Below are 21,943 nucleotides of genomic sequence, written 5' to 3' on the forward strand. Positions count from 1 at the left end.
ATTATCTTAAATAACTGGAGGTGTTAGCTACTTTTTTCATATCCATATGTTAACCACATCTAATTCTTAGTGCCTGGGGAAGAGACTTCTCTAAAAGCTTTATTAAAGAAAACACAAGTGAGAGTACAAAAGGGGAGTACAACTGCGTGGTTCAGTGGGTTAAAGCCGCTGCCTTCAGCTCAGGTCATGATTCCAGGGTCCTGGGATCGAGCCCTGCATCGGGCTCCCTGTTCAGTGGGAGGGAAGCCTGCTTCTCCCTCTCCAGCTCCCCTGCCCCCACTTGTGTTCCTTCTCTCATGGTCTCTGTCAAATAAATAAATAAAATCTTAAAAAAAAACCACCCAAAATAGTGTAATAAAAAGCATTTCCAAACTTGGAAGCATATAGCCAAAGGTCTTTGCTGGCTCAACAAGCCAATCCTGAAATGCAAAACGCTTACCCCTTTTACTACTGTAGAGGTTTTACATGGGAATACGGTTTTCTTTTGTTTGGACTCCTGTATTTTGGAATACTATGGATTGCGTCTTTAAATTATGACTATTAAGGTGGAATAGGCATGACCCAAACTCAACATCATTATTAAAAACAACACAACTGCATCAGGGACAACAAATAAAAATCTTTTAATCTCTCCATGATCTGTGGCCAGGAGTGACAAGTATGCAATTCAACCGAATGGTTCTAACATTTGATGGTGACTACGAGTTATTACAGATTTAGAGTATAGAGGTGAACTGAAGTTTTAGTTCCAAATACCGTATAGGCGCCGGGGCTTTCTTATTTTCAGGTGGCAAGGCTCTTCATGAGATTACATGATTTTATAGAGATACAATTAATCTAATATTTGGAATCTTCCAATCAAAATGACCAGCAACTGTGTATCTTTGACTTCAGGTACTTTTCTTCCGTCAGAAAAGACCCTTTTATAAAAAGGTTCTTGAAGTAGGTTCAAGTATAACATACTTGCCTTTTACTGAAAGCTGGCTGGCCAAAAATTTATCATAAACTATAGAAGCTATTTTTGGAGGTGTACTGTCTCTTAAGTGAGACAGAGGAATACAACATGGACATTTACAAGCTGAAAGGGCAAAGCATTGGTATGACTAACGGGAGTTAACACTGAAGTCCATTCTTGGTATAGACTGCTTCGAGCGAGTGTTTTGAACCACCACTGATGCCCGTGATGGAGGGCACCGAAGGATGTCTCACTGCCGTCATGCTCTTCTGACAACTCTCTTTTCCTTGAAGCTCCAGGTTCAGACAAATGACCCACAGATGATTTTTTAGTATCTTTTACCAGAGGGTCTAATACTTCCTAACATTTTGGAGAAGCAAGCAGCTCCCGAAACTTGGAAAGGGCAAGTAAACTGCTTAATTTCATACCATGGAGAAATGACAGAATTAAGGTACCAAATGATGACATTTTTTCTCTTTAAAGACATAGGTGTCCTTCTGAAAGACAGATGGGTAAGAGCTGTTGGGGCCATGAAACACATTCTAGATGGCAAAGTTCATTTTTATCAAAAGTAATTCTATAGATATTAGTCAAGGAAAATCCCCAGAAGAATGACTTCGAATGAGGTAACACACTTGTGGGTTTAAGTAAGCAAATAAAGAAACAAGAGAAATGAAGTCCTAAGCGAAGATGAAACCACAAAGAGAACATTAACAATTCTTAGGCAAAAATGTATTCTAATTCTCCCTTTCAGTTTGACTAAGAAAAATGTCTGTTTTATAATCTCTTCTGAATAACAGATTTTAACACAGATGATGAGCAAAAAGACACACCACATCTGAGTAACTCTAATACCATGTTAAGAAATATAAATGTGTGACTGTTCCCTAATTCCGGTGTGGGAAGACTAAGACCTCAGCTATTTAGAAAAGTAAAGGTCACACAATAGAGCAGGTCAATGTGGCAATCCAAAGGAACAGGATTTTGGGAAAAAAAAAAAATACTGCTCACACACTTTTTATACTAATAACTGCACGTTCCAGGATAACCAAAACGGCATTTTTAATAGATTCAACGTCAACCCAATTAATGGTTTAAGGTAGACACTGGTAGGGCCGTCTTCCTAATGGAGGTCTGTGACATGCCATGAGGGGAAAATGGCTTTGGCCAACTCCCATGTTCAAAGGCTGAAAGAAATGTACCAGGAAAGCAGTGAGGGTTGGGAACTCCATGTCATAAAGCTTTGGTGAGAGAATAAAAAAATAGGTTTTTAAAGTGTGTGTACATGTGAAGTGACTTAGATGTTGAAGAAATTATCCAGATACAAAATAACATTCTCCTCGGAACAAGCCAAGAAGAAACGCCCCGGGCACTGTGTGCAGGAACTAAGTGGATGCTCCTGGCGCCGCACGTCTTTGCCTGGCATTTCTGCTCGGCTCCTTTCCCTCTCAGTCATCCCGAGTCCCCAACCTTTCCGCTGGCGAAGCCACTCTGTTCTCCTTCAGGCTCTGTGTAGATGGATGCGAGTGTCTGTGTGTTTTCTGTCCTTTGATTAAGAAATCTCCTTGAAGCTCTAGAGACACAAGAATGAACTGATGGCTCATCTTAGCTAAGCTTTGGTGTTTAAAATCTTGCTTGTTTTCTAAGAAGAATCACTTGAATTTCCTTATAAAACATGTAGTATGAAGGAAACTATGCATGTTTACTAATCATCCAGGACACATCAGGTCTCTTGTTCTTTGAAAATTCCCTTTTAGTCTCACCTGAGTTTCCTTTCTGCTTAAGACGTTTAGAGATTCTAAGAAGCTTCTCTGGGCTAAAATTTATAGATTTAAAAAAAAAGAAGAAGAAAGAAAAGAAAAGCAAAATAAGGGTTAACGCATAGCTAGAAGATCATTTTAAATTTTCTACTGAGTAGAAGAAAGAAAGAAATGAAAAAGAAAAGACCTAAGGGTGCTGTTCCAGGACTCTCCTAAATAATAAAGAACTGATGTTCTAAAACCAAGACATAAAAAGTAATACTTTGGGAATTCCAAAGTCAGAGGTGGCTTGCTTCCTCTTAGGAGAGTGACACACTCAAATGGAAATGCTCCCTGGGAAGCAAAGGACCCTTCCTTTAAATCTTTACCAAGTTCTTACTTAGATGCTCATAAACTTGGGAGACAAATGTGAACATGATGCGAGAGCAAAGCTCTCCAACATAATCCGGGACTGAAAACATCAGTAAAATACTACAAATTACGGGTGTTATGTGAACTCTCATGCTAGTCATTAACAAACAGATATGCCTATAAGGAATAAATACCGAAATTCTCTTTAGGTCTATTTACAGACAGAATCCCTGTCCTGACTGGTTTCCACACAGAAATCCACACTGGCAGAAGTATAGAGATTTTAAGTTTCACAGTAAATTATAAAAAATTATTGAATTCAGATTTAGGCCTTCTGCCATATACAGTGCAAGAAGCTTTGAGTTTTCTTAGCCTACAGGGGAATTTTTATATTTCTAATGTTAATATGTAAAGAAAATATCCACCACTGGTTTCTTGAGCAACCCAAGAGGTAGGTTTCTGGGTAGAGATTTCAGGCAAATCAGGTCCACAACTGAACTGCAGCGTAGTGGGGCTCATTTCTGAGGCTTTGCTGTGCAACAGGACTCTTTGTCACACCAAGGGACAGATTCTCCGCACTGCTACCAGGCTGGGGATACCTCTGTATGCAAGCCTTTTGAAAGAACTTAAATCATATGCACACCACCAAGGGAAATGCCGGTAATGCTTGATCACTACAGGAAACTTGCAGGGAATCATTTATACCCTTTGAAAACACAAATGGGTTTTCAAAGATTAGATACAAGTCTGGGTACATGAATGAGACTCAAGAACCTCTTAAGTAAAGGAGAAAAGACCTCAACCTCCCGCTACTGTGGACTTTCTTTCCAAGACTAAAAACTGATGCTTCCTCCTCTGGCTCCTTACATAGCTGAATTCTTCCCAGCAACACAAGAGGCACTTTTATTAGGTGTAGCATCTATGAAAACGTTAAACCCAGGGTTGCATTTGCTGAAAAGTAATAACACTAGCCTAGTAGGCATTACCTTAAGGATTTTTTTCCTTTAATATAAAAGTATAACTACAGTGGTCCAATATACAAATACAAAAAAAATTCTCATACTAAAAAAATGTACCATAATACTGTACATACAAAAACTTTTCAACAAGAATGATTTAAATATATTTGTTCTTTTCCAGATCTGGAAGACATAAATGTAAAGTTCCATAACTGTATTATTGCTGGAATATGTGCCCAGGAACACTGTGTTTTCCCCTTTTCTCCCCCTTGTCCCAGCCCCACTTTCAGAGTCCCCTGAGCTTGGATCATGAGCCAACAGCATCCCTGAAGATAACCAGAGCCAAATGTTTACTCAATGGAAGTCATTATTCAGTGAGCCGCTGCTTACCATGAACTATGAAAAGCACTAGTTTCAAGCCCCGCCAAGATTAAATCCAGACGGAGGTCTTCCCATCCCCTGATTTGCTACTAGCACTGCTCTTGTTGGACCCAGCTTTGGACCCCGCTTTGGCTTTTTTCCCCCGGGGTCCATGGGGGTTGTTTTGGTGACTATAGGCCTGGATTGCGAGATCCAAGCGTTCCTGGGCCATTCTGATCTCCCGCTGCAGAGTCTCCAGGTCGGCTGGGAGGTTCTCCTCACGGCTGCCATACTGTTGTTCCTGGGCAATGTTGGCCTTGTTTTGCTTGTAGGCGATCTTAGCGTTGGACAGTTCGGTGTACTGTATCTGATCTGGTTTGACGGCAATGTTATAGCCAGGGGGAGCAGATGGAGTATTCCAAGTGAAAGGGTAATTATAAGCACCCGGATCTTCCAGTTCCCTCCTTTTACTGTTTAGCGAGTCTCGAATTGTCCCAAACCCTAAATGAAGCATTTCCCAAATGTTAAGCAATAGGCAAAGGCCTGTAACACCATACATTATTAGAAGGAAGATGGTCTTTTCGGTGGGTCTAGATATAAAGCAGTCGATTTTATGAGGGCAAGGAAGTCTGCTGCACACATAAAATGGGTGGACTTGGAAGCCATACAGGAAATACTGCCCTATCAGAAAACCCACCTCAAACACGGTCCTTGCCAGCAACTGCAGCACGTAGATTTTCATAAGTCCATCCTCCCGAATCCGCCGTCGGCCATCATGCTTGGGTTTAGGTTGGTTCTGCTCCTTATTTTCTTTTTCACTCTCCAATTCCATTTCCGGATACATCATGGGATCCTCTTCATGGTCCTCTTCTGTTTCCTCCAGAGCCCGGTGCTGTTTCCAACGCATAGCATAGGGTTTGCTCCGAGCCGCCTTCTTGTCTGCTTCGCCGTGCTCCATCTTGGCGATCTTGTGAATGGCATAGCCCAGGTACATCACAGACGGGGTTGCCACCAGGATGATCTGGAACACCCAAAAGCGCACATGGGAGAGGGGCGCAAAGGCATCATAGCAGACATTCTCGCAGCCTGGCTGCTCTGTGTTACATACAAATTTGCTTTGCTCATCGTAATAGATGGACTCCCCTCCTACAGCTGTAAGGACAATCCGGAAGACAATCAATACAGTGAGCCAGATCTTCCCCACAAATGTGGAATGGTTGTGGATCTCCTCTAGCAGGCGTGTCAGAAAGCTCCAGCTCATGGTGACAAAACTGCTTTGCCCTGATAAAAATGGAAAAACCCCAAAGGAAAATCAACAAATTATTAAAATCTGAAACAACTTAATTTTTTGTTGATGTATCTCTAGGAACTACTTTTCTCAATACTTGAAATCTAACCCTAAGGCTCCTGTTAGAATGACAGCATGAAGAGCACCTCACGTTCTACTCTCTCACATAGGATAATTCACCTCAGTCTGTGAGCACTTGTTTGGGGCTGCAGAACCCTAGGAAGTCTGGTTGGCTTTCCAGTCTTCCCTAGTCCCAAAGGTCAAATTGTAGCTACCATCTGAGATATATTTCTCAGACCCAGCATACTGGATTCTTTATGTATACTATCATGTCATAAGACTTATTTGTGAGATATAAATAAGAAAAAAGAACAAAGTGTAGCTTATTCTGTTCAGACATGGTGAGATTATCACTAAAAACATAATGTGGAGGGCGCCTGGGTGGCTCAGTTGGTTAAGCAACTGCCTCCAGCTGAGGTCATGATCCTGGGGTCCTGGGTTTGAGTCCCACATCGGGTTCCCCCAGCTCTGCTTCTCCTTCTCCCTCTGCCTGCCACTCCCCCTGCTTGTGCGCTTGCTCTCTCGCTCTCTGTCAAATAAATAAATAAAATCTTAAAAACAAACAAACATAATGTGGACACTTGAGCTGGACTCCATTGTAAAGAGGAAATTTAAGTTTTAAATTGTATGAGGAAATTTAAATTTTAGACCTGGTGACAAAGTATTAGAAAAAATTAAGGAGATGATACAGCTGCAAATAACTGGCAAAGATCAAGAACTAAAACAAAAGACAGAAAGGAACTAGGAAGTCACTCACCCCCTAGCTGGGCTGCACAGCATTAACAGAATCTAGGATTCTCTGTTGCTGTACTTTGTTTTTGGTAGATGTTAAAAATGTTTCCAAACTGAACTGTGAGGACATTAAATCCAATCAATAGGCAAATCCATTTGAAACAGCATTTAAAAAAAATTTTTTTTTTTTTTATTTGACACAGAGAGAGAGAGAGATCACAAGTAGGCAGACAGGAAGACAGAGAGAGAGGAGGAAGCAGGCTCCCCGCTGAGCAGAGAGCCTGATGCCAGGACCCTGAGATCATGACCTGAGCTGAAAGCAGAGGCTTAACCCACTGAGCCACCGAGGTGCCCCTGAAACTGCGTTTTCAAGGGCAGCTTTACTCTGAGAGTCTTAGATCTCTGCACAGAATCCTACTAAAAATCATCTAAATGAGGTGATGTATATAAAATCCCTAATGCAGGGCGCCTGGTTGGTTTAGTTGGTTGGGTCACTGCCTTTGGCTCAGGTCATGATCCTGGAGTCCCAGGACTGGATCCCACATTGGGTTCCCGACTCCACAGGGAGCCTGCTTCTCCCTATGACCTTCTCCCCTCTCATGTTCTCTCACTCTCTCTCAAATAAAAATAAAATCTTGCGGCACCTGGGTGGCTCAGTGGATTGGGCCTCCGCCTTCAGCTCAGGTCATGATCTCAGGGCCCTGGGATCGAGCCCCACATCGGGCTCTCTGCTCAGCAGGGAACCAGCTTTCCCCCGCCTCTGCTTGCCTCTCTGCCTTCTTATGATCTCTCTCTGTCAGATAAATAAATAAAATCTTTAAAAATAAATAAATGAAATCTTAAAAAAAAAAATTAAAATCCCTAACGCAACACCTGACACAAAGCACACTTCTCTCTCCTTCTCTCTCCCAGTTTACTTTTGCAGATTATCGGTGATTATCAGCATGACCAAAGTTTATGCTTTACCTGTTATCCAGAACTTCTGTTACCCAGTACTTTCTTAGAGAAATGTTGTTTTTCTTACAACTTTTCCAGATTCCCTCTGGAAGGAAAAAAGAACAAAAGAAGGTCACAAGCTTCCTCCCATAGAAAATAATGAATCATTAAAGTGCCATTTTCAGGAAGAAACGAAGTTTTCTATGGAGCGCAGGAACCAATCAGCATGTGGTAGAAACAGGCTTGAATTTCAATACCACTGTTTATTTTTCCCAATGCATGCAGTAGAAAAAACTATGTTTAAAAGTAACCCAGAGATAATCTTAAGTCATTGTAGTCTAAGAAATTATGACAGGAAGATGAGTCATTGTGGAAATCTGAAGCAGATCAACTCTGGCACCTATAGGAAAAAGCCAAAGCAGAAAAATCTCAACAAATTTAAAACAGGTCACAAAAGGCCTTGTGAAAATCTTCACCCTGGATGCTCTGAGCAGCTAATACCTCTCACCAGGATTTAAGCGGCCAACTGGGAGTAAGCTGTTTAGTTAAAACACCCAACAGCTGGCTCTCAGTCATTGGGACATCCGAATCCACATGGGGTGATTTATAAATTCACACAAAGAAACTGCTCACAGAAAGAAAACACCTGCATCTGTATTGTGATTAAAAAAATAAAATAAGTCCCGGGGGGGGCGCCTGGCTGTCTCAGGTGGTGAAGTATGCAACTCCTGATCTCAGGGTTGTGGGTTCAACTCTATGCTGGGTATAGAAATTACTTAAAAATAAAATCTTAAGGGGTGCCTGGGTGGCTCAGTTGGTTAAGTGACTGCCTTCAGCTCAGGTTATGATCCCAGAGTCCTGGAATCGAGTCCCACATCAGGCTCCCTGCTCCTTAGAGAGTCTGCTTCTCCCTCTGACTTTCTCCCCTCTCATGCTCTCCCTCACTATCTCACTCTCAAATAAATAAATAAAATCTTAAAAAAAAAAATCTTAAAAACAAACCAACCAACCCAGGATAAAGTATTGTTTATTATCAAGTTCTACAAACTCTGAGTAGCTGTGGCCAAGAGGCATCCATAAGGTGGCAAATTTGTTCACTGGCTATCATTTAATTTAATAAATTTAAAACAATCCATAAATGTTACATGTTCATGGTAACTTAGAAAAATCTGGGGAGGGGGTTAAGATATAGGGGAAAAAACCTAAAACAATTTTCTTTTTTTTTTTTAAAGATTTTATTTATCTGACAGAAAGAGAGATCACAAGTAGACAGAGAGAGAGGGGGAAGCAGGCTCCCCGCTGAGCAGAGAGCCCAATGCGGGGCTCGATCCCAGGACCCTGAGATCATGACTTGGGCCAAAGGCAGATGAAAATAAGAAAAGATAGTAGTCCAGGCACCTACAAAACATGCGAGTATCTCCTTATGTACAGAATCTGAGCACACAAGCATCTCACCATGGGACTCCAAGTACATTCCCAGCCCTAATGTCTAAATGAGCTCAGCACTTCTCTTACTGAATACACAAGCTATAAAACCACAAAATAGAAATATATATTCTTTAAATGGTGACATAACTCAAGTTTCCAACATGGAACTCCTGTCATGATTCCCATCCAAGTTCAGACTGTTCCCAAATACCCCATCTAAAGCATTTCCCCTAAAGCCTGAAATTCTGTTTATTCCAGTGAGTCAAAATCATCAAAGTACTATTGTTAATTAGAAAATTCATCCTCTATACCTTCCTCCATACCAAAGACAAACGAATTATCATTTTTTAAAAAGGTTTTTAAAATTTATTTGGGAGAGAGTGAGAGCGAGCAGGAGGGGCAGAGGGAGAGAGCATCTGAAGCAGACTCTGTGCTGAGTGTGAAGCCTGACGTGGGGCTTGATCTCATGCGTCTGACATCATGACCTAAGCAGAAACTGAGTCAGCTGCTTAACTGGCTGAGCTACCCCAACAAGTAACTTTTTAGTAATTATTGCTATGAAAGAATCTCTCAACAGTTCACAATCTCATGTAATAATCTAAGTTCTTTGGGGGAGGAGGAATGGCGTATGTCCCTCAAACCTCATATAAGTTATAAAGTAGTGAAACACACCGGAAGTGAGCACTGCACATTGGCTAAGTTGTAGGGTAGGCGTAGAAAATGCCGAACCCTTAGAACCGGCTTTCCCAGGGGCATTTTTAAGTGCCAAAGCACCCCACACCCACAGCTAGAGTACAAGCAATGCTGTGTTTAGTAACTTAATTTCAGCATCTCATAAAAAGGGTCCTGGGAAATTTTCTTTCTAAAATAACCATGGGCTTCCTAAAATCAATGGCAGCCATCACCATCCTGCTGAATAGTCAACAGATTTGATACTCTTTCCAAATTCCTTTCCTTTCCTTGCAAACATTAAAGAAAATATCAGACTACACTACTCCAAGGGTGTGTGGGGGGAGTGGTGGAGAGCGGGAGGGAGGTAATGAGAGAGAGAAAATGGAATAAGTAGAAGGGTGGGTTCTGGAATTGACATTTCTTTTTCTTTTTTTTAAAGATTTTATTTATTTATTTGACAGAGAGATCACAAGCAGACAGAGAGGCAGGCAGAGAGAGAGAGAGGGAAGCAGGCTCGCCGTCGAGCAGAGAGCCCGATGCGGGACTCGATCCCAGGACTCTGAGATCATGACCTGAGCCGAAGGCAGCGGCTTAACCCACTGAGCCACCCAGGCGCCCCGACATTTCTTTTTTTCAATTATTTTTTAAATTTTCTAAGATTTTATTTATTTGTTTGACAGAGATCACAAGTAGGCAGAGAAGCAGGCAGAGAGAGAGGAGGAAGCAGGCTCCCCGCTGAGCAGAGAGCCCGATGCAGGGCGCCATCCCAGGACCCTGGGATCATGACCTGAGCTGAAGGCAGAGGCTTTAACCCACTGAGCCACCCAGGTGCCCCTGGAATTGACATTTCTAAGCAGAACATGTCATTACCAAGTGTGGTCTCATTGTGTTCTTGCTCTACTACAGTTCCTTCTCTTCTGCCTTTTTTTGCTCTGCTATCAGAAGCCTAAAATTCAGGACAGTCTTCTCTGGCTTCCCTGTTTCAGCAAACAGACATGGATAAGGAATGGGGAGTGAGAGTGTGCAATTTACCTGTGAATGGCTCTCATGAAAAAGTAAGAGTCATTTCCATACTCTCTATCTCTGAAGGGAAGTGACAGGGAGCATGTGACAAGCGGTGGTAAGAGGAGGGGGGATGGCAAATACCTAAAAGTTTCTTGCTAAGAAAGCCCCAATTGACTTACATGTACTTTTGTACTTAATAGCTTTTTGAAAAAATATATTCTTTATGCTTTTGTTGAATTTATCTATAGACAAATTCTAAGAAATGGTATTAGATCACAGGAAATGTAAACCTGCATGGCTCTTGCTTTGTACTGTCATCTAACTTTCTTATTTATTTATATATTTATTTATTTTTAAAATTAGGCTCCAGGCTGGGTGTGGAGCCCAAAGTGAATCTTGAACTCACAACCCTGAGATCAAGGTGTGAGCTGAAATGAACAGTTGGACCCTCATGGGCCCAGAGTCCCACATCGGGTTCCCTGCTCAGCAGGAAGCCTGCTTCTCCCTCTTCCTGCTTGTGCTTTCTCTGTCAAATAAATAAATAAATAAATAAATAAATAGTTGGACCCTTAACCTTCAGAGCCACCACTGTCATCCAACTTTCTAAAAAGATCCTAGCAATTTACAATGCCTGGCAAAGAATGATTACAATTTCACCTCAACCTCATTAGCACTGTTATGCTACTTCACACGGATGCCAATCCCATTTCAAAATTATGTCAATTTGTACGTGGTTTTTAAAGATTTTATTTATTTATTTGTCAGAGAGAGAGGGAGAGAGGCAGGGAGAGGGAGAAGCAGGCTCCCTGCTAAGCAAGGTGACTGATGTGGGGCTCAATCCCAGGACCCTGGGATCATAACCTGAGTTGAAGGCAGACGCTTAACTGATTGTCACACAGGTGCACTGAAAAAAAAAAATTTTTTTTTTAAAGATTTTATTTATTTATTTGACAGAGAGAGATCATAAGTAGGCAGAGAGGCCGATGTGGGACTCGATCCCAGGACCCTGAGATCATGACCTGAGCCGAAGGCAGCGGCCTAAACCACTGAGCCACCCGCCTAAACCACTGAGCCACCCAGGTGCCCCTGAAAAAAAATTTTTTTAAGATCTTATTTTAAAGTAATTGCTAAACCCAACATGGGGCTCAAATTCACAACCCCAAGATCAAGAGTTGTATGCTCTACTGGTTGAGTCAGCCAGGTGCCCCAGGCGCCCCTCAGTTTTTGTTTTTAATGTATCAGGACAGGACACGGTTATCCCATATCCACCCCCCTTCACTGATTATTTCTAGACTTTTCCCCATTTATTTGCAGAATGTATTCTCAACATAGTATAGACATTAACCATCTGACCTTTAATATAAACACTTCAGTTTATCGTCTTTCCTTCCAATTTTCTTATTTTATATAGTCTCATTGATCAATTTCTTAATTAAATTCAAAGGTGGAAAAATTATTTTTTCTAGGATGAATTTTTAAGTAAAGAATACTGCAATTTGGGCGCCTGGGTAGCTCAGTGGGTTAGAGCCTCTGCCTTCAGCTCAGGTCATGATCCTAGGGTCCTGGGATTGGGCCCCGAATTGGGCTCTCTGCTCAGCGGGGAGCCTGCCTTCCCCTCTCTCTGCCTGCCTCTCTGCCTACTTGTGATCTCTGTCAAAAAAATAAATAAAATCTTAAAAAAAAAAAAAAAGAATACTGCAATTCATGGTAGCCCATAATTCAAAAGGACTCTCTCTCTCTCTCTCTCTCTCTCACACACACACACACACACACACAAACACACTAAAGAAAATTATGTTTGCTTATATAACATTTATTGGGCAGAAACCAAATGTGCTATTTTTAGTCCATTTTCCAAATAACTACAGTTACAAATCTACCTTGTCTTGTACTAGAAAATAGAATTTTCAAAATTAGTTGGCATAAACATGGTAATAAATTACCTAATTCCCTTCCAAATTCTTTTTATTTGAAGTTTTCTACACTTATACCCTAACAGGATCAAGTCAAAGTTAACCACATTTTTCTGTAAAAAAAAAAAAGAACTAATAGGATTTTTGAAGATTAAATATAAAGCATATTATTTGGATTATTCCAGGAGGCAGATTATATGACTAGATCCCTTCTAAAAATGAAGAAATGAAATCTAGAAACCATATAAAAGTTGCCCAAGATCATACAGTTATTAAACGGGTGAAGCTAGGCCTTAACCACTAATAAAGAATTACATTACAGAGTGCCTGGATGGGTCAGGGCATTAAGCCTCTGCCTTTGACTCAGGTCATGATCCCGGGGTCCTGGGATTGAGCTCCACATCGGGCTCTCTGCTCAGCAGGGGGTCTGCTCGCCCCCCCCCCGCCTCTCTGCCTACTTATGATCTCTCTGTCAAATAAATAAATAAAACTTAAAAAAAAAAAAAAAAGAATCACATTACAGATGAAACTATATATAGGTTCCACGTGAACACAGAAGGGAGGACCTAAACTCAATCTTTGGCATCAGAATTAAACTAAATAATAAGGGGCACCTGGGTGGCTCTGTTGTTAAGTGTCTGCCTTCCGTTCAGGTCATGATCCCAGGGTCCAAGGATGGAGTCCCCACATCAGGCTCCCTGCTCAGCAGGAAGCCTGCTTCTCCCTCTCTCACTCCCCCTCCTTGTGTTCCCTCTCTTGATATGTCTCTTTCTGTCAACTAAATAAAATCTAAAAAAACCCAAAAAACCTAAATAATAAACTCACAAAGATCAAAAGGGGGAAATTTCAGAATTTAAGACCTTATTTGCAGAAAAATTCAAGTCAAAACAAAACCAAAACCAAAAAGAACTCAAAGATTTCTTGGCAGCTGGAGGGAGGGAGGGACTAAAACTATAAAAGCAGTATCTCTAACAGAAATGGTTTAATCACTCATTTAATTAATAAGTTTATAAGTTTAATTACTTATCTGGGCATTGAGAATAGGGCCAAGAGAAGTTGGTAAACTCAGTTCAGAAGCCACCAGTCTGAGATGTGAACGCTTTGTGAAAGGGGACTTACTAGGATGAGCGTATACACATACAGAGCTACAAGCTGTGCCTGACATTACTACTTACTCCCAGTGCTGCTTCAGGGGCCTGTCACCGTATCTGAACTGGGAGCCCCTAAAGGTTATGTGTCTTTCACCTCTGCTTCCTTAGCATCTAGTCCATAACTGACACATGTTAAGTGCTAAATAAATGTCTGACAAACGAATGAATACATTCCTATGGGACCTGCTTTATACTTATTATAATCTTTTCTATATTTTCCTCCTAGATTCCCACTGCGTCAACCCGTCCATAAAAAGAATAAGCAGGCTCAGGGTGTGATTGCTTGGGTGTCTGACTCTTGATTTCAGCTCAGGTCACGATCTCAGGGTTGTGAATCTAGCCCCGTGTAAGGCTCCATGGTCAGTGGGGTCTGCTTGAGGTTCTCTCTCCTTCTACCTCTCCCTCTGCTCACACATGTGTGTGCACTCTCTAAAATAAATAAATCTATAATTTTTTTTTTTAAAAGCAGTCTCATGAAGCAATGAAGCTTGTTTTACAGGACATTTTAAGCAGAAAAAGGACTGTTGTACGGAGTCAGGTGTTAGGCAGAAGACTAGGCTAGAAATTAAGAATTTTCACCTCGAAGTGAAATTTTTTTTAATTAAAAAAAAAAAAAGATTTTATTTATTTGAGAGAAAGAGCCAGAGAGAAAGCATGTGCACAGGGAAGGTGTAGAGGCAGAAGCAGAAGCAGACTCCCCACTAAACAAGGAGCCTGAAGCGGGACTCAATCCTAGGACACTGGGATCATGACCTGAATTGAAGGCAGATGCTTAACTGACTGAGCCACCCAGGTGTCCCTGAAGTCTTTTATTTTTTTATTTTTATATTAAAAAAAAATCTTATTCATTTATATGAATGAGAGAGAGCACAAGTAGGCAGAGCTGGAGACAGAGGGAGAGAAGCAGTCTCCCTGCCAAGCAGGGAGCCCGATGTGAAATTCAATCCCAGGACTCTGGGATTATGACCTGAGCCAAAGGCAGATGCTTAACTGAGCCACTCAGGTGGGTGCCCCTGGAATTTATATTTTTCTTTTTCTTTTCTTTTTTTTATTTTTATTTTTTAAAAGATTTTATTTATTCATTGACAGACGGAGATCACAAGTAGGCAGAGAGAGGCAGGCAGAGAGGGAAAGGGGAAGCAGGCTCCCCGCCGAACAGAGAGCCCAATGCAGGGCTCGATCCCAGGACTCTGGGATCACGACCCGAGCTGAAGGCAGAGGCCTAACCCACTGAGCCACCCAGGTGCCCTCTTTCTTTTTTTTTTTTAAAGATTTTATTTATTTATTTGACAGAGAGAGAGAGAGACAGTGAGAGAGGAAACACAAGCACGGGGAGTGGGAGAGGGAGAAGCAGGCTTCCTGATGTGGGGCTCAATCCCAGGACTCTGGGATCATGACCTGAGCTGATGGCAGATGCTTAATGACTGAACCACCCAAGTGCCCCTGGAATTTATATTTCTTATCACACTTCTTTTTCTTAGAGGTAAAAGTATGAAAATAATACCACAAAAAAATCAAGGCAAAGGAAATGGAAATATAATATCGTAAGGTTATAATACAAGAGGTGATTCAATATTACTTAAATGCAGACTATGATAAATTAAAGATAGCTACAATAAACCCCAAATCAACCATTAAAATAACAAAACAATGTTACAGCTATTAAACAACAAAGGAGACAATATGGAATCATAAAAAATAAATGAGATGAAGAGAACAAATAGGAAGATTGTGGATTTAAATCCGATGGTATCAATAATCACATTTAATGTAAATGGTCTAAATATTCAATTAAAAGGCAGAAATTGTCAGACTGGATTAAATAAACAAGAACTATATGATGCCTATATAGAAATCCACTTTAAGTATAAAGCCATAAAGCAATTAACAGCAAAACTATGGAGAAAGACATCACATGTTAACAGTAATGACAACAAAGAGTAGGGGCACCTGGGTGGCTCAGTGGGTTAAATATCTGCCTTCAGCATGGGTCCTGGGATCAAGCCCCACATCAGGTTCCCTGCTCAGCAAGGAGCCTGCTTCTCCCTCTCTCTGCCACTCCCCCTGCTTGTGCTCTGTCAAATAAATAAATAAAACCTTTAAAAGACAAAAAAAGAAGAGTATATATTAATATCAGAAAATGTGTATTTCGAGCAAGGAATAACCTGAAATAAAGAAGCTCCTTTCACAATGATAAAAAGATCAATTCATTAATAGGACATAAAATTTCTACATTTTTAGGGGCACTTGGGTGGCTCAGTCAGTTATGTGTCCGACTCTTGATTTTGGCTCAGGTCATGATCTCGGGTCATGAGATTAAGCCCTGACTCAGCAGGGAGTCGGCTGGAGTCTTTCTCCTTCTCTCTTTAAATAAATAGATAGATCTATCTTTAAGGAAACATTTCTGCATGCTTATACACATATTAACAGAGCTTCAAAAGAGATGAAGCAAAGACTGATAAGGGAATTGACAATCCCACCATTAATAGTTGGAGATTTTAGTACCTCTGACTCAGTAATTCATAGAACAAATAGGAAAAAAACCAGTATACATATAAGAGAAAAACACTACTTACTATTAACCATTAACCGACTGACATTTTAGAGCACAATCCACCCAATGGCAAAAGAATTCACAATTTTTTCAGAGACAAAAAGAACATTTACAACATAGACCATATTCTGGGCCATCAACAAAAGTCTCAAGTAGGGGCGCCTGGGTGGCTCAGTGGGTTAAGCCGCTGCCTTCGGCTCAGGTCATGATCTCAGGGTCCTGGGATCGAGTCCCGCATCGGGCTCTCTGCTCGGCAGCGAGCCTGCTTCCCTCTCTCTCTCTCTCTGCCTGCCTCTCTAGCTGCTTGTGATCTCTCTGTCAAATAAATAAATAAAATCTTAAAAAAAAAAAAAAGTCTCAAGTACCTTTAAAATTATTCAAATCAGGGGCGCCTAGGTGGCTCAGTGGGTTAAAACCTCTGCCTCCATCTCAGGTCATGATCCCCGGACCCTGGGGTCAAGCCCCCCCCATCGGGCTCTCTGCTCAGTGGGGAGCCTGCTTCCTCCTCTCTCTCTCTCTGCCTGCCTCTCCATCTACTTGTGATCTCTGTCTCTCTGTCAAATAAATAAATAAAATCTTAAAAAAAATTATTCAAATCAGGGAAGCCTGGTGGCTCAGTCAGTTTAGCATCTGACTCTGTTTCAGCTCAGGTCATGGTCTTGGGTCCTGGGATAGAGCCCTGTGTCAGGCTCCATAGTCAGCATAGAGTCTGCTGGAGATTCTCTTTCTCTCCCTCTCCCTCTGCCCTGCTCACTCTCTCTCTCTCTAAATAAATAAAATCTTGGGGCGCCTGGGTGGCTCAGTGGGTTAAAGCCTCTGCCTTCGGCTCAGGTCATGATCTCAGGGTCCTGGGATCGAGCCCCGCATCGGGCTCTCTCTGCTCAGTGGGGAGCCTGCTTCCCTTCCTCTTTCTCTCTGCCTGCCTCTCTGCCTACTTGTGATCTCTGTCAAATGAATAAAATCTTAAATAAATAAAATCTTAAAAAAATTATTCAGGGCACCTGGGTAGCTCAGATGGTTGGGCAACTGCCTTCAGCTCAGGTCATGATCCCAGCGTCCTGGGATCGAGTCCCACATTAGGCTCCCTACTCAGCAGGGAGCTTGCTTCACCCTCTGCCTCTGCCTCCCTCTATGTGTCTCTCATGAATAATGAAATCATTAAACAAAAGTTTTTAAAAAATTATTAAAATCATACACAATGAGCACAATAGAATTAAATTAGCAACCACTCAAATTTAGCTAATTCCCATATTCTTGCTCTCTAATCACTGAAAAATCTCCACATTATGTCTGAAAAGAACCATTTTCTTTTCCTCTTCCACTCCATCCTCAAAATTTACCTCCTACATTTCCATGACCAATTAATAGCATTGTGACTTTTTTTCAGAAAGCAATCTTTATTTTCCCTATAAAGAACAAGACACAATTTAGGATTCACTGAACACATATGTGCCAGGAACCATAAAGGGTGCTCATTTATTTTAATCTTCATAAAATTTTATCTTTTAAGTAAGAATCAGGTTGACAAAAGTTAAATAATGTGGTCAAAGTCACAACTACTGGCATAGGTTGGTTCAACTCCCAAGTAGCCTTTTTCTTATATTTTATTTACTTATTTATTTATTTGACAGTGAGTGAGAGAGAGACAGCAAGAGCAGGGGGTGAGAGAGGGAAAGCAGGCTTCCTGCCAAGCTGGAGCCCAATGTGGGGCCCAATCCCAGGACCCTGAGATCATGACCTGAGCCAAAGGCAGATGCTCCACCAACCGAGCTACCCAGGTGCCCCAACACCGAAGTCTTCTTTTTTTGCTATGTAGTATTTTCTTAACTCTAATATCCAATAAACCATTAATTTATAAATCATTACTTCACAATGTTCTCAAATACATCATACACATCTGAATTTAAATATCTAAAATATCTCAAGAATTGAAAACTACTGGGGTGTTTGGGTGGCTCAGTGGGTTAAGCCTCTGCCTTCAGCTCAGGTCATGATCCCAGGGTCCTGGGATCCAGCCCCACGTCAGGCTCTCTGCTCAGCAGGAAGCCTGCTTCCCCCCCGCCCCCCCCGCCTGCCTCTCTGCCTATTTGTGATCTCTCTCTCTGTCAAAATAAATAAATAAAACATTTTTAAAAAAAGAATTGAAAACTACTAAATGGTTAATAACTGGTGATGAGTGGTGAGTACAGTATACATACCAATAAACTTTCACACCACCAATCTACCAAAACTACTTACCAAAGATAAGTTCTACACTGCCAAATTCAATGGTCAATTCTCTTATTCAACCTTTTAAGCTATATTTGATATACTTGATCACTCCTTCCTCTCTGAAATACTCTCTGTGCCCCCACATCTGTAGCTTCCCTGATATGGTCCTCTAGCTATTACTTCCCAATTTCTATTTCAGTCTCACTTCTCCTTTGCAAACTTCTAAATACATATCCTGATCTTTATCCTATCTTATTAGCCTACCCTCCTCGGTCTTCTTTGTGGGTTCCTCCAACCAGAATTCAAGCTGTAAGTGATGTCACATTTGCTTCAACATCTCCCTTGAACTTTAGACTGGAAATTCAACTGCTACTTGACATCTCTCTTGGATGTCTAATAGGCACCAAATTTAACATACCCCAAACCAATCCTCCTATCCTCTGAAGACCTATTCTGTCTTCAGTTATCCAAATCTAAGTAAATGGCTCCACCATTCATGTAGTTCCTCTAGTCAAAAACCTTCAAGTCAGCCTTACTCTTTTTGTTACTTCAAGCCAAGCCACTAGTAAATCCTATTAATTTTATCTTCAAAATATATCCACAGTCCAACCACTTATTACCACCTCCATTACAACCACTCTGATCCAAGTCACCTTCATTTCTAACAAAGACTATGGTAAAAGCAAAAGTCTTCTTTACTGGTCTCCTAGCTTATGCTCTTATCCCTTTCAAATCTATTCTCCAAAAAGCAACCAGAGTAAAGCTTTAAAAAGTAAGTCGGGGGTGCCTAGATGGTTCAGTGATTTGGGCCTCGGCCTTTGGCTCAGGTCATGATCTCAGGGTCCTGGGACTGAGCTCCGCGTCAGGCGCTCTGCTCTGCGGGGAGCCTGCTTCCCCCTCTCTCTGCCTGCATCTCTGTCTACTTGTGATCTCTCTCTCTCTGTCATATAAATAAATAAAATCTAGAAAAAAATAAAAAAAATAAAAAGTCAGTCAATCATTTCCCTTTTCTGCTCAAAACTCTTGGAATAAAACCAAAAATCTTTACCACAGTCTATAACACCCCCTATCATACAGCCACAGTTCACTTTCTGGTGGCATACTCCTTCCATTCTCCCTTTTGCTCATTCTGACTCAGGAACACCTGCGTCCTATCCTCCTCAAATCATACCTAATATGCCATGCTTTCATCTCAAGGCTTCTACACTTGCTATTTTCACTGCTTTGAACACTGCAAAGCTAGCTGGCAGGACTGTCTCATTCAAGTCTGCTAAAATGTCACCTCCATAATGAAATGTCCCCCAGGGGCAGCTGGTTGGTTCAGTCAGTAGAACACGCTACTCTTGATTCTGGGGTTAAGTTCAATCCTCATGCTGGGCATAGAGATTACTTAAAAAAACAAAACCAAACAAAACAAACAAAAAAACTTAAAAAAAAATAGTAGTAATAAAAAAAGAAACCTACCCCAGACCAGCCCCTTTACTCAGCTTTAATTTTCTTTTTAAGCACTTAACTCTCAAAATATATATATATTTCTTATTTTATAATTTCATTGTTTATAGAATAGAAGCTCCCTGAGGGCGGGATTTTGTTTCTTTATCCCTAGTATCTAAAACCCTATGGCCTGACAAAGGGTGGTAGGTGCTCAATAAGTATCTGTTCAATAAATAAATTCAAACATTTGGAAAAATAAAAATGTTGATGATATAGTAACTGAAAAATACAGGACACAGGGGCATCTGGGTGGCTCAGTGGGTTAAGCCTCTGCCTTAGGCTCAGGTCATGATCTCAGGGTCCTGGGATTGAGCCTTGCATCTGGGCTCTCTGCTCAGCAGAGAACCTGCTTCCCCCACCCCTGCCTGCCTCTCTGCCTACTTGTGATCTCTCTCCTGTCAAATAAATAAAATCTTAAAAAAAATAAAAGAAAAGAAAAACATAGGATACAAAACAGAGTAATCCCAAATTTGTGAAAACAAATAAAATATATGCATTAAAAAATCTTAGAAGAAGTTGGGGTACCTGGGTGGCTCAGTGGGTTAAAGCCTCTGCCTTCAGCTCAGGTCATGATCCCAGGGTCCTGGGATCCTGCCCCGCATCGGGCTCTCTGCTCAGCGGGGGCCTGCTTCCTCCTCCTCTCTGCCTGCTTCTCTGCCTACTTGTGATCTCTGTCAAATAAATAAATAAAATCTTAAAAAAAAAAAAATTCTTAGAAGAGGGGCTCCTGGGTGGCTCAGTTGGCTGAATGACTGCAATGCAGGCACACCAAATTTAAGATTTTATTTCTAAGCTAACTCTACACCCAATGTGGGGCTCAAATTCACAACCCTGAGATCAAGAACTGCACACTGCACTAACCCAGCCAGACGTCCCTTTGGTAACTCTTACTTTTATTTTATTTTATTTTTGTTAAATATTTTATTTATTTGACAGAGAGAAATCACAACTAGGCAGAGAAGCAGGCAGAGAGAGAGGAGGAAGCAGGCTCCCTGCAGAGCAGAGAGCCCGATGCGGGACTCGATCCCAGGACCCTGGGATCATGACCTGAGCCGAAGGCAGAGGCTTTAACCCACTGAGCCACCCAGGCGCCCCTGGTAACTCTTTTATAGGTAAAGACCTAATTTCCCTACCATGTAAAGAGTTACAAAAAAAAAAAGAAAAAAAAACCCCAAACTTACAAACCCCACCCAACAATCCAACAGAAAATAGGCAAGGTACACAAACAGACATTCCATGGCAGAACCCCCTATAAAAGTGCCCCTTAAAAAAGATGCACAAGATGGATGAACCTTGAAAAAATAAAGCTAAGTGAAATAAGTCAAATACAAAAAAGCCAAACTTTATATGATTCCATTTATATGAAATGTACATCCAAAGACAGAAAGATTAGTGGTTGTCTGGGGCTTTGAGAAATAGAATGTAACTATTAATGGATACAGGGTATTTCCTTGGGATGATGAAAATTTGACAGGGGTGATAGCTACACAACCTTCTGAATACACTAAAAGTCACTGAATTGTACACCTTAAAAGGATGAAATTTAAGACATGTGAATTATATCTCTAAAATGAAACAAACTACTTTGATATAATTCTTCCATCATGTTGATAAAAATAAAACAGTTGGGGCGCCTGGGTGGCTCAGTGGTTTAAGCCGCTGCCTTCGGCTCGGGTCATGATCTCAGGGTCCTGGGATCGAGTCCCACGTCGGGCTCTCTGCTCTGAAGGGAGCCTGCTTCCCTCTCACTCTCTCTGCCTGCCTCTCTGCCTACTTGTGATCTCTCTCTGTCAAATAAATAAATAAAATCTTAAAAAAAAAATAAAATAAAACAGTTGGGGAGGCTATGGAGAAATAGATGTTCTCATACATTGTTGATGGGAGTGGTATAACTTCTGATGGCAATTTGGGAAGATCTAACAAAAGTATAAATGCGCTTATCCTTTGACCTATAATCTCACGTTTGGGAATAATCACATTATTTTTATAATGGACTCAAATGTCCACTATCTAGCAATGGTTAAATTCACTATGGTCTATCTACACAAATAAGGAAGAATGCTCTCCCTGTACAGGAAGACATCCAAGACATTTAATCAGTGGAAATAGCAAGG

The 21,943-nt window shown here is 41.2% G+C and overlaps 1 protein-coding gene across 6 annotated transcripts in view; it reads right to left on the reverse strand.

The window, feature by feature from the left end:
- Positions 1–478: 478 nt before the first annotated feature.
- Positions 479–21,943, reverse strand: part of GJC1 (gap junction protein gamma 1) — a 44,369-nt gene continuing 22,904 nt past the window's right edge. For all 6 annotated transcript variants that reach the window (XM_045986624.1, XM_045986626.1, XM_045986625.1 and 3 more), the window contains 2 exons: positions 7,432–7,507; positions 479–5,666 (listed from right to left, as the gene is read on the reverse strand). In XM_045986624.1, coding sequence (XP_045842580.1) covers positions 4,456–5,646 — 1,191 coding nt within the window. In that variant the 5' untranslated portion in view covers positions 5,647–5,666; positions 7,432–7,507 and the 3' untranslated portion in view covers positions 479–4,455. The remainder of the gene's footprint in view (positions 5,667–7,431; positions 7,508–21,943) is intronic.

This window comes from Meles meles, chromosome 18, assembly GCF_922984935.1.
Source record: "Meles meles chromosome 18, mMelMel3.1 paternal haplotype, whole genome shotgun sequence".
NCBI classification, from domain to species: Eukaryota; Metazoa; Chordata; class Mammalia; order Carnivora; family Mustelidae; genus Meles; species Meles meles.